The sequence below is a fragment of the Macaca thibetana genome, chromosome 16, assembly GCF_024542745.1.
Source record: "Macaca thibetana thibetana isolate TM-01 chromosome 16, ASM2454274v1, whole genome shotgun sequence".
NCBI lineage: Eukaryota > Metazoa > Chordata > Mammalia > Primates > Cercopithecidae > Macaca > Macaca thibetana.
The window spans coordinates 38,613,928-38,627,072 of record NC_065593.1 but is presented as its reverse complement, the minus strand read 5'-3'; the positions used below and the strand labels follow the sequence as shown (position 1 = coordinate 38,627,072).

General features: G+C 38.9%; 1 protein-coding gene across 1 annotated transcript in view; it reads left to right on the top strand.

Annotated features, from left to right (window-relative positions):
- Nucleotides 1-13,145, top strand: part of ANKFN1 (ankyrin repeat and fibronectin type III domain containing 1) — a 536,065-nt gene that overhangs the window by 516,226 nt on the left and 6,694 nt on the right. The window contains exon 20 of the mRNA XM_050764649.1: nucleotides 1,849-2,065. Within this exon, the coding sequence (XP_050620606.1) occupies nucleotides 1,849-2,065 (217 nt within the window). The remainder of the gene's footprint in view (nucleotides 1-1,848; nucleotides 2,066-13,145) is intronic.

The following is a 13,145-nucleotide window of genomic DNA, read 5'->3' as shown; positions in this document are numbered from 1 at the left end:
AACACAATCCCTGTCCTTGTCGGGCATTCTAAAAGCTCTCCACAGTCATGCTTTGCCTTTAAAATAACTTTCAACAAGTTTATGCTGCATGAGGTAGGGCCAGTAAAAGCCAGCTGAGAGAACAACAATCTCATTGGGAAAATTCATCTGAGTCTCATCTGGGATTCCCACTTTGGCTTTATCCCCAGACTTTAGATTTCTCCCTTCAAAATGGCTTAGTGCCTCCTCATGGACCTGCCTACTGCTGAACTTCCTGCACAACTGACCAAGCTAAAAAAGCCTGAAGCTCAATATCATGCTTTCATCACTGGCCCTGAATACTCTGCTGAGTCTTGTCACCACAGGACTGACAAGAACTAGAAAGCAAGGGAAAACGGCTGTAGACCATACCCTTCCATTCACTAGTTCACTCTAGCTAGCTTTTCACTCAACTTGGCAGACTGAATGTCACAACTTCAGACCTACTCTGTGTTTGTTGGGAGGACCAGGTTTGTGGATATTCTTAATGAGTAGGTTTTAAGTACAGATTAAAGACCTATGAAGAAATTTTGAAAATAAAATATAACACTGGGCAGTGTTTTAGTTTTAAAACTTCAACAATCAGAGAGAGAGAGATTAACCTTGCATGACTCATATAATGAACACCTTCTATCTGGAAGTTAGTTAATACCAAATTTCCAAATGTTCCTCAAAACTCCTAAAGTTTCAGAGCTGGAAGGGACCTTGGACATCATATAGACTAATTACCTCTTCTTACAGTTGAGTAAATGGGCCCAAAGAAGTTAATGGCTTACCCACGTCATCAAGTGAATTTAAATAGAAAGCCTACCACAAATTCCAGGGTCATAAGAAAAAATACATTTAGCCAACAGCCCCTCCTTGAGATGGAATAACAAAAAAGCTCATAGCCCATGTCTATCAAGATCTGGAAAATTTTTGTCATCTGTGTATAGAGAGACACAAAAATCTGAGTGAATTTTATGCAAATAGGCTTCAAGGAAACTACTATTGTACTTTATAATGAAAATATCATTAAAATGACTTTGATAACCCAAAAATCAAAATGGAACAACTTAAAATGGACTACTCCAAAAATGCAAGGATGTTTAAATTATTTAAGAATAAACTGTTTAGGCCGTTTTGAACTTTAGAAGCCCTTACTCTATATGTAAGAATGCAGTAAGTTTAATATATAAAGTCAATTATTTTCTACTAACATAGGTCCAAAAATCTCTACTTAGCAAAAATATTCCAGAACAGCTTTGCTTTTCTAGTTCACATATAAGAACTACGACTACATTTCTTTCTTAAGATATTCTGAAATTCGGCTTTATCATATGCCTTCACAATATCTTAATGAGGAATATTTAATTAGAATCTGAGAGATAATAACCCTTTATATGTGTGAGCAATGTACCCTGCAGCATCACAAAGCACTTTCAAATTCATCACTTCAACTAATCAGCCCAGCAACCATGGGAGATATAAAGGAAAAATGTTTTGGCCACATTTTACAAATAAAGCAACTAAGGCTCAGAAAGGTCAAGTGACTTGCTACGAGTTAGTATATCACTAATAAGTGATATATCCCAGCTAGCATCCAAGTCTTCCACTATTTTCACTAAATGACAGAGCCTCTCTGGTAAAAATATGCAAAACACAAAATATTACAAAAAAAAAAAAAAAGAGGTATTTTCTGGCTTAACAAATCTATGTTAAAAATATTTTACTCTTGCCCAAAACCAATATTGTAGAAAATGGATCGGATCATCTTGGACTCTCAGGGAAAGGTATTCTTTTTTAATCACTACTTGATAACTTACTGTCTTTTACCATTTTATTCCAAAGCAAATAGATGAAGTTTGGCGGGAAATGAGATGGATCATGGATGCTCTACAGTATGCAAGATACAAACAACCAGTTTCTGGCTTGCCCATCACTAAGCTGATAGATCCCTCAGATGAGCAGAACCTAAAGAAGATCAATTCTACATCATCATCACATATAGACTGTCTTCCATCCCCACCCCCATCCCCCGAGATGCACAGAAGAAAGGCAGTGAGTGGTAAGCCGGGAGATCTGAAGTTCTGTTGTTTAGTCCCTGGACTTTTGGTCCTCTCTCCACTGAAAAGGACTTTCGTGCTGAGGTATTGGTTCCAGAAAGTGGTTGAAAACACTGCTCAGGGGTCAGAGTCTAACAGCATAGAGGAAACAAAATCGGAACAGTAGAGGAATAGGAAACTAGAGCAGTAACCTAAGATCAATGCCTTTTGGGGGCAGGGAAGATTCATTCTAGTTCTAGCTCACACTTACAAGATGCAAAAGGATATAAAGCAGGGGTACGGCTTCAAAGATGCAGAATGGGAACCACTGTGATGCCAGGTGAGGGCCACACAAGCCAAGGGAATCTGAGCAAGACAAACTAAGGAAGGAGAACAGGCCCAACCTCTATTAAACAGCATCTGACAAGAATGAGGCGGGAAGCAGGCCCCAACCTGGGTGAGAGTTCGGGAAAAACTTCCCATCCACATAGCACAATGTTCTAGAGTGCAAGGTGGGAAAGAGAAACCTTGGACAAACTAGAATCCTGAAACTGAGTGCATGTAAGTAGCTTGGCCTCATCATGAATATAATGAACTTTAAACAAGTTGGAGAAGGTAACTAGCAAGGCACCTCTCCACCCTTGGGTATTAAGTGTAACAGCAAAAACCTGACCGGGTTAATATAAATTTCTACAAAATACCTCTATGCTTATAAGTAGAGAGAAAGCATACTAGGTAAAGGCAATAAAAAGCTCTTGCCTAGCCATGCTAAGACTAGTGCCATTTTCTAGTCAATTAAAGTAATGGCAATTCAAATCATCTTTCTTGATTCTATAGTTTGTAAGAGCTCCAATTTTGCAAGCTTCATAATAATATTTTTAATAAATAGGCCTGATTTGTGGACTTGTCCCGTAGAGGGCGGCATGGTGTAACAGAAAGAGCTTGCACTTAGAAATCAGAGACCTGGATTCAAATCCCAGGTTTGTTTTACTAGCTGTATGAGCTTGAACAGATTACTACATCTGACTCTCAGTTTCCATGTATGTAAAATGAGAATAATACCTATACCTTGAAGAGTTACTGGTGAATAAGGTAATCTATATCAAAGATGCATGGTATATAATACACAATATATTGTCAATATCATATTTAATGTTATTTTTATTACAGAAAACTTTACTGGGAATCTGAGCCTTTTCTCTGAGTAAGTTTGTGTCTGCACCTGTATTTTAAAAACTCCAATGTGTTAAGCCAAAACTTGACAAGTGGAAGAACTTAGGAGACAGCTAATTTACATTACCAAAGGAGTCTGTGACTTACCAAATAACTCAACAAAATATTTAAGTAGAGTTTCTAGAGTGCATTTTTATAGACTGCCACTGGCCTAGAGATACAAATCAAATATCTCTACCAGAAGTTAGGCTGATAAGAGAAACAGATATATTAACAAAAAATTACCTGATCATTGCATACTTGCTATGAAGTTTATCAGAGGCACTAAATATTAAACTCCTATGATCAAAGAGAGCTTCCTGGAGGAGGTGAACAGAATCTTGTATGAAGGATAAGCAGGAGCTGAGCAGAAAAACAGGAAAGAGAAGAGCATTATAGGCAGAGAAAGCAGATTATACAACTGTTTGTAGTTTAGGGAATTGCAAGCAGTTTGGCTGAAACTCAGGATCTAAGAACATTGTTCATTCTTTTCTTTCTATTTAAAAAAATATATATATTTACTGGTCACCCTCTACGTGCCAGGCTCTCTCTGAAGTAACAGGGATACAGTGATAAATAAAGCAAAGTATCTGCTCCCGTAGAGCTTACTTACATTCTAGAAAGAGGGACAAACAATAAAAACATAAACAAGCAAGATAATTTCAGGTCGTGAAAATTCCAGCATATAATACAAAACAGCAGTAGGGGTGGGAGTAGGCAGGAAGTGTGTTGAATTCACTGGGGTGATGCTCAGCAGAGACCTATCTGGAAAGATGACATTTGAACCAACCCCAGAAGAAGAAGCTAGTAATGCAGAGATCTGGAGTTGGAATATTCCAGACAATATAACAGCAAAAGGCCCTGAGGTAGGTGAGGGATAGAAAGAAGGCCAAGATCTTTGACACACAGTGAACAAAAGGGTGGATTGTGAGACATAGGGTAGAGAGCAAGACAGAAGCCAGAGTAGGCAGGGTTCTGTAGGTCATAGAAAAAGTCTGGATTGTATCCTGCTTGTGATGGAAAGCCATTGGAAACTTTTAAACAAGGATTGATATAATCTGAATTACTCTTTAAAATCAAATCTGGTTGCTGTATGAAGAGACCATAAGGGAGAAACATCGAAGCAAGGAGGCAACTTAGAAAGTTATTAACGAAGGAGACACCAAGTTTTCTGGCTTGGGTGCCTCGTGGTATCATGATGGCACATACCAAAAAAAGGTAAGAGAGAAGGAAAAACAAGCTTGGGTGGTTGGGCATGTTGAATTTGCGTTGGCTTTGGAACATTCCGTACAAAAAGAAACATTCAGGAGAAAACAAGCTGCATGGAGTCTAGAACTCAGGAAAGAAAACTGGGCTAATAATATAGATTTAAGAATTCGTTAACATGTGAATGACGTTTGAAGCTAGGAAAATGCTTGGGATTCCCTAGAAAGAGGAGGTAGAACAAGAAGAGGAGACTGTGGAAGGATCCCTGTGGAATGAAGCATCAAGACATATTACACTAAGAAGGAACAACCAGAGAAAGATTAAAAAAAAAAAAAACCAAGAGAGTAGTGTCACAGAATCAAAATGTGTAGAGTAAGGTTAAATTCAAAAACTGAAAAGCTTCAGTTGTTTTGCTTTTCTCAACAAGGAAGTCATCAGTGATCTAGATGAGAGCCGTTTTTGAAGGGAAAGAAATAGAAACTGAACAGAAGCAAATCAGGGAGTAAATGAGAGGTAAAGAAGTAGGACAGGAATTTTCACTCTTTTAAAATCTTGGCTGCAAAAGGGAAGAAGGAGGGAAGGTAGTAGCTAGAGAAGTATAGGATTGAAAGGGCATTTTTTTAAGGCAGGAAAGCTATGTATGCTACGATGTCCTACAGTTTGTTTAACTCTACAAACAACTCTTCATTTCTATTTCCACCTTTGCAGCCCTTGTCTGCCCTCTCAGCTCACAGAACCTTCCCAGTGTTTAATCTTCTCTTGGCCACAGGGTCCTTAGTGGATTCCTCCCTGGCTCTATGAGGGTGGCCTTCTCTATGCCACAGAAGTGCCAAACTCTCACGTTGGCCTGAGGACGGGTTGCACCACTCCCTGCTAAGAGGATCTGGCCAATTACATTCAGATTTTATTATTAACTTAAAATGTGAGTGATCATCATTCTGTTTCTTAAAATATAACTCTCTCTTGGGTCCATTTACTTCTTGGAAGCCAAGATTCCATGAGCTATGAAACACAAAGATGTGGAAAGCTGCAAATGAGAAATGGAACCCAGTGAAGGGGAAGTGCTGTTGAAAGCTGGGGAGAAACATTCAGTGTCCTACCCCTCACAAAAGCAGAAGCATTTCAGAGCAATGAAATCTGTCACTGCATTCTCTGTCCTTCTCACAAGTGTGACCACTTTGAATTGTTCAAAAGCCATTCATGAAAGGGCGGAAATGCAGTTTAGAGGAACATACCTGCTGGGTTACCCACAGGGCAAAGTTTGCAGCACAATTCCGTTCTGTGTGTATAGGATTCACTAACTTCTACAGAGCCTACTAGAAATATCGAGCCTATCACAAACCTAGCCTCTGGTGCCAGCCCAAGATTCTGTTTTAAGGCTGTTGAGTATCTTGAATTTGTTTGCGTATATCTGTTAGGAGTAGGGGATGGAGAGTGGAACTCTTTCACTTACTTCCCATTTCTGTGTGGTTTTCAAAACACAAAGTAGAACTCTTGTGAGTCAATTAAAATTAAGCATCTCTCAAGGACCCAAGGGGGAAAGTTGGCTCCTAGAAAAGGCAGCTGAAGGCAGGGGGTGGAATTATTTGGTCCATCACATGGGTATTTTCTCTCCCACTCCTTTTCTGTGGGTATAGTGGTCACAGGCAGCAGCAATTTTTTTTTCCAATACTGCTGTTTCTCCTAGTGACACATGGGTGAGGCAATAGAGGGGAGGGGGGTGTTGTTTCCTTCGGATGCATTTGAAGGTTATCCTGATCTTCCAAATGTAAATCTTGGTAACCTTTTTCCAGATGATGTTAAGAGCACTATGGCAGAAAATACATAGCTCAAAAAAAATCAACAGGAATCTGAAGGTATTATTTCTCTTGGGATATCAGAAGGTGAACAAACCCTGGAGGTTCTACCCAAGGCCTGATGAAAGATTCAGTAAAAGTCTTCATTTATAAATTATTTAAAGACTACTCAGACACAGTGGAAATAAATTCACTGAAGCACAAATTTTATTTATATATATATATATATATAAGTATATATATATATAGAAGTGTGTATATATATATAGAAGTGTATATATATATATATATTAGACAGTGGTACATTAAAACTGTGAAGATAGATTTTGGGGCAAATATGGATTATTATTCTTTTCTTTCTGTCCTGCCATGCCCCCTGCCTTTAAGAAAAAAGCAATAGCTTTAAGTCAATTATTCTTTCCTGAAATGTCATCTCCCCATAACGCCCTCAAAATCCACATCAACTCTACTCTGCTGTTGTTGGCCTGACCCACAGAAACCAGGAGTTACAACACTCCTTACAATGGCAAGAAAGCCAAGCTTCCTAAGCCAGCACTAATACTATGAGCAGAACTTTCATCAAACAGCTCCTGGGTCAACCAGAGGGGAAATTCAAGGCTCTACCAGTCCTGGCCTGCCCAGTGGGCCCTCTCAGGGAAATGGAGGAGCATAAGCAAGTTTATTAAAATAACAACTGGGCAAGGTGCCTACAATGGTTAATGGAGCATATGGCCTGAATCTGGGGATGGAAGCTGCACTTTGCATTCTTTTCCAGGAAGGGAGGGAGCAGCAGTGGCCTAAGTCCTTGGAAACTCTCCTCAGTGCCCTGGCTGGCATCCTGGAGATTTTCCCAGACTGTTCTGGGAGGGGTTATCCCACCCTAAGCAATAGGTTCCACTAAGTCTTCTAATAAATAATACAATCACCATGCAAGTCAAATATTTAGATTCCCACTACAGCAGTGTTTCCCAAGTGTGGGTCCATGAACCAAGGAGATAATATTTACCACTTAATATTCAAGCTCTTTTGCATCTCCTTCCTAGGTTACTATGGTTATAACTAGGTCTTCTCTTGAAATCAAGAGAAGCTTTGAGTCAATAGTTTTTCCTGAAATGTCATCTCCCCATCTTTCCTGAAACGAAATCTCCTATCTCTCATGTTCTGGGAGCTACAGTAAATCAGTTATATCACTCACTAATTCACTCTAAAATGTAGGTTAGGAAATCTACTGGACTAGATCATCACCAGCAGAAGATACCATACAAGAAATTATTATTCACCTTTATTATCAACAACATTCTCACCTTGAAATATATCTGATTACTGGTTTATATTTTAATGATATTAATATGTTATTCTGTATTTAGGGTAAAGAGAATTTCAATAATATTAATATCTTCTGTTTTTAAGGCACTTAAAGTATCTTTTTTTTTTTTTTTTTGAGTCAGAGATTTATTCTGTTGCCCAGGCTGGAGTGCAGTGGCACAAATTTGGCTCACTGCAGCCTCTGGCTCCCAGGTTCAAGTGATTCTCATGCTCAGCCTCCCAAGTAGCTCGGATTACAGGTGCCCACCACCACACCTGGCTAATTTTTGGATTTTTTTTTTTTTTAGTAAACACAGGGTTGCACCATGTTGGCCAGGCTGGTCTCGAACTCCTGACCTCAAGTGATCCACCTGCCTCGGCATCCCAAAGTGCTGGGATTACAGGTGTAAGCCACTGTACCCAGCCCACTTAAAGTATCTTTAACAAACTAAATTACTCCTCATAGTACTTATTCATAGTACCATTTCACAGAAGCTAAGTGATTTGCTCAAGATCATATATGCAGTAGGTAGCAAGATAGGACTTCAGTCCAGGTTTGTCTAATTTTAAGACAATTGTTCTTTCTGCTATATTTGGGCTGGCTCTTCAGTCAAATATCAGCAAAGATAAAGCAAAACTATCTGGGTGATTGTTTTCAGGAATCTATGGTAGATTAAGTAAATTAGATCCTTTCAGGATGCTTTGCTTTTAGTATTATTTCTAAGAGACAGTCAAATATCACTCTTCATTATGCTCCCAGATTTCAATATTTGTTTCAGTTTCAATTCCACTCAATATGCTTTACTGAGAGTCTTCTATGTACCATTTATAGCACAAGAGGTTAATAATACAATGATGCTTAAGACACAGTGTAGTTGGGAGGTCCTCATAGTCCACTCATATATCCATGTTCAGACTATATGATCTGGGAAATACAAAAGATTCTACACATCCCTTTGGTTGATTTGTTCCTTAGTCCATTCCTTTGTTGACTGACTTACTCAATATTTACTAAGCAGAGATGAGTAAGACATACATATTGCATGCTCCCTAGAGTTCATGGTCCAATGAGAAAGACAAATAGGAAAATGGATAATTTATAATAAAACTTGGTAAATGCAGTTACAGAGATATAAATAAAATGCTCTAAGAGGCAAAAGAACTGAGCAGTTAACTCCACCTGGGGGAAACAATACAGGCTCTCCTTGAGAGATTGGGTCTTAAAATATGATACTCCATTAAAATATTAGACTGTCAGCTCATTTAAGGCACATTTCATATACTCCTTAGTTTCCTCCCAACTATACGTTCTCACTATTCGTGTGTTGGGAGATCAAAATACAGACAGATTTTGCAAAGTGCTTGACTATGGACTGAAAGTGTCACATACTACGGTGGTTACTTCTAGTTCTAGTAATTTTTACTATCAGTCTTCTCCTGGCCCCCAAAAACTATGTCCATGCCTGAACGCTCATAACCTGTGAATGTGACATTATTTTAAAAAGGGTCATTGCAGATGTAATTAAAGATCTTGTGATGAGATCATCCTGGATTATATGGGTGGATCCTACACCCAGTGAAAAGTTCCCTTATGAGAGACAGAAAAGAAGGCACAGACACAGAAGAGAGGCCATGAGAAGACAGAAACAGAGATAGCAGTGGCATGTTCACAAGAAATGCTAACAGCCACCAGAAACTGGAAGAGGCAAGAGAAAGTATTCTCCCCCTAGAGCCTCCAGAGGGAGTGTGGCCTTGCTGACACCTTGATTTCAAACTCTGTCTTCCAGAGCTGTAAAAGAATAAATTTCTGTTGTTTTAAGCCACCCAGTATGTGGTAATTTGTTCCAGCAGCCACGGGAAACTAATACAAGATCTAGTATGTTTCTCTAGTAGCAGCAATGTCAAGAAGCCATAAGAGTTTAAGTAATTTAACTCTGTGTACCACAAAAAGTGAATTAGATGAACTAAGTGCCACTCCTCAGGAAGTTTCCACACAGAGTCATGGAAATGCTAAGGTGGATGGCAGCATAGCAAGTCTTTGTAGTGAGACAGATTTACATTTGGCTGCCTATTCTACCACTTATCAAGAATACAAATTGGAAAATTTGATAAGCCTAAGCTTCAGTATTCTGATCGGCAAAATGAGAATTGCTGTAAGTGTTAAACAAAATAAAGCACTTAGAGCTCTTAGCATTATGGCTGGCTCACAGTAAGTACTAAGTAAATGTCGGATATTGTTTATTACCATTGTGGATACACACAAGTACATGCACACAGCTGAACGCACTGATCAGATAACCGAAGAAGGGTGTTCAACTACAGTCAATTACGAATTCTTTGGATGGGTCCTATTTCAAGTCCAATTTCAAATCCTCAGTTATCTTCTCTTCTTCCTCACTCCTAAGGCACCTACCCCTGCTATCATCAAAAACAATCAACAATTTTGAAATCCTGTTACTTGCAGTGTCCTATTTTTCCCACTAAAGATTGGAAAAAGTACTAAGGCTTTTTAAAGAATATCAAAGTTATTGAGCCCAGGCCTTTATACATTTCTCTCCTTTTAACCTGAAAATATGTTTCTTCTTTCCTAACCACTTACCTCTAAGGACAATGTGTCCTTCCTTCTTTCTCACTAAGCACCAATGCCAGCACTGGTGCTCACAATTGGTCACCCCTCTTTATTATCTCATCAACCTCACCACTCATATATTCAACCATTCTCTCTCCAATAGTTTCTTCTTCTCTACACTCACAAATACCTTCCTTCAGCTTTGCTACCCACATGCTCTCAGTTCATCCCCTCCTTGACGTTTTGGCTTTCCCTCAGCTCAACCTGTCCCAAATTAAACTTACCATCCATTCTACCACCCAATCCAAATCAAGGCTGAAATTTAACTCCTTTAATTTCCTGTCTTCCTAGGAATCACAGTTTGATATCTACCAATAGCTTTGGGGCCTATACACTCCCTTCTCCCAGTTATCTGGAACACTTGTCCCTAAAACTTTCATATAGCCGGTTCCTTTGATCACTGAGTTCTCACCTAGACTCCCCTTTGTACAGTGATGCTTCCTCCCCTGGCCACCTTATCAAAAGCATCTTCCTCCTAAGTCACTGTCTAGTTAAAATCCACTTTCATTGTCTTCACGGAACTTCACACTACCCAAAATTAATCTTATGTGTTTTCTGACTTACTGTCTAATCCAATCTCTTTGAGCTATTTGAAAGCAGAGACCATGTCTGTCTAGCACAAAATAACTCTTCCGTAAACATCTCTCCATGAATGACTTTCCTGGACTTCTATTTTCTTCCACACAACCACAGCTCTTGCTTAGCCCCACAGCCTGAACAAGATAAACTTTTGGAGGGAAAATATAGCTTGGACCACAGCTTCCCAGCTGGCCTCCCTGCTATCTCTTCCTCAGCAAGTTGATCTTACATCCCAGTTACTATCCTAAATCATAGCTCTCATCTTGTCAATTCTGCAAAATTCTTTGATGACTACCCACTGGCTACAAAATAAGGTACAAACTCCTTATCTAAGCATTCAGTACCCTCCTCTGGTTCCACCCTACCTTTTTAAAAATTAAATGCTGTTTTTAAAAATGGTTTTTGAAATAATTATAGACCCCAAAGATTACAAAGAAATATATAGGAAGTCTCATGCACCCTTCCCTCAGCCCCCAACAATTTTAACATTTTATACAACTCATGTAATATTAAAACAGGACTACTTGTGCTCTTTCTTCTTCCTCTCTTGTTTCTAATCCTTTTATCTTTTGCATATTTGCTATTAAAAGCTACCTCCAGTCATTTTTTTAAAGTGGATGAAAACATAAATTAATATAGACATAGAGATGAATGAATGGAAGGAGAAAAATAAATGAAATGATAGAGTATTTCATCAATCCTGTCCCAATAAAATATAATCCCTCTTTCCTACATACCTGCACTTATTTGCTGAACTTCTCTTATAAAACCTATGCTCTGCCACAGTCTCACAGATGCATACTTTCTTTATACATCCATTAAAACAGTAAACTCCCTAGAGACAGATATAATTTCTTATTAATTTTATTTCCACTCAAGAACCAAGTACAGTGCTTCTATTACAGCAGGATCTCAAGTAATATAGAATCTTCATTGTGAATGAATGGATGAATTAAATATCTCTGCCCCAAGAGTAATTAAATATCTCCAACAGTTGGGGGATGCTTCCTAATGGAGGTTTTGTTTGAGGAAAACCTTGAACAGGTCAGTAGAACTCAAAAAGGCAGAAGAGGGAATCCTTTTATTGGTAGCCATTATTTAAAGAACATATAAATTGATCTCATCCTTTGTAGCTGCTGGATAGTATTCCATAGTACAGATGCACCACAGTTCATTTAGCCATACTCCTCTTGGTGGATATTTAGGTTTCTAACAGTTAAGATAAAGTTTGGGTTTATATTACCGAAAAACCAAATAAGAATGTCAAAAACACAAGGTACTTTCTGTCTTGTGTGAAAGAAGCTCAAAAGGAGACAAGTAGGGTTGATATGCAGACTTAATGGTCTTCAGGCAACAAGCTCTATTTTTCAGCCCCACCATCCTAGCATGTGGCTTCTATCTCCAAGGTCGCTCCATGACCTCATCCAACACATCTAGTTACAGGTAAACTGGAAGGAAAGAGAAAGAATGTCATGACCCAGCTAAGCCAGGTCCCTATATGTAGCCTTCCAGAAGTTTCATACTATACTTCCATTTCCATTTCGGTGGTCAGAACTTAATTATATCACCATGCTTAGCTGCAGGGGAAGCTGAAAAAAGGTGGTCTTTTACATAAGTGCATTGGTGTCCCAATTAAAATTAAGATTTTGTAACTAAACAAATAATAATGGATACTGGATAATGGATACTGGGTAACAACCAGGAGTGAAAAGGCAAAACTGACATCTTGCCCTGCCAATTAAGAGCAAGTATGCACATCATCTCCTATAGTAAGGGAAAAAAAAGCATTCCATCCAGTTCTAGTCCCTAAAATAGAAGAAACCTTGATACTGACTCCCAAACAAATCAAACTTTATCCATGAATTTTGCAATATTCCGAGGATAATCATGTCTGATTTTCCACCATCAGCAGACTAACTGTAACCTGGTTAGAATGTGGGCTTTTTCTTCAATTAACTGTTGTATTTTTTAATGAGTAAGGTAGTCCTTCAGAATATGGAGGTGGACAGCAGCTAGGATTTGAAGCCAGGTTTATCAACTGCCACCACTGGCGTCTCCTCTTCTTCGTTCACCTTTTTAAATTCCTGCTACTTTGTCAAATGCAAAACTCACCTCTGAAATAATAGGGAATGAATAAATGAATAACATTTAGCTTTCTAGCTTGTTTCATCCTCTCCGCAGCTGCCCAGCTAATAATAAAAGCGTGTGTGATGGGAATGAGGGAAGGTTGCCCTACTTCTGTCTGGGCTGGACCCGTCAGAGTTCCTCTCTTTCCTTTCCTCCCGCTAAGACCAGAGCCCACTACACAATTTGTGGGGCCCTGTGCAAAATGAAAATTGTGGGGGCCCTTGTTCAAAATGTGTAAGCATTTCAGGA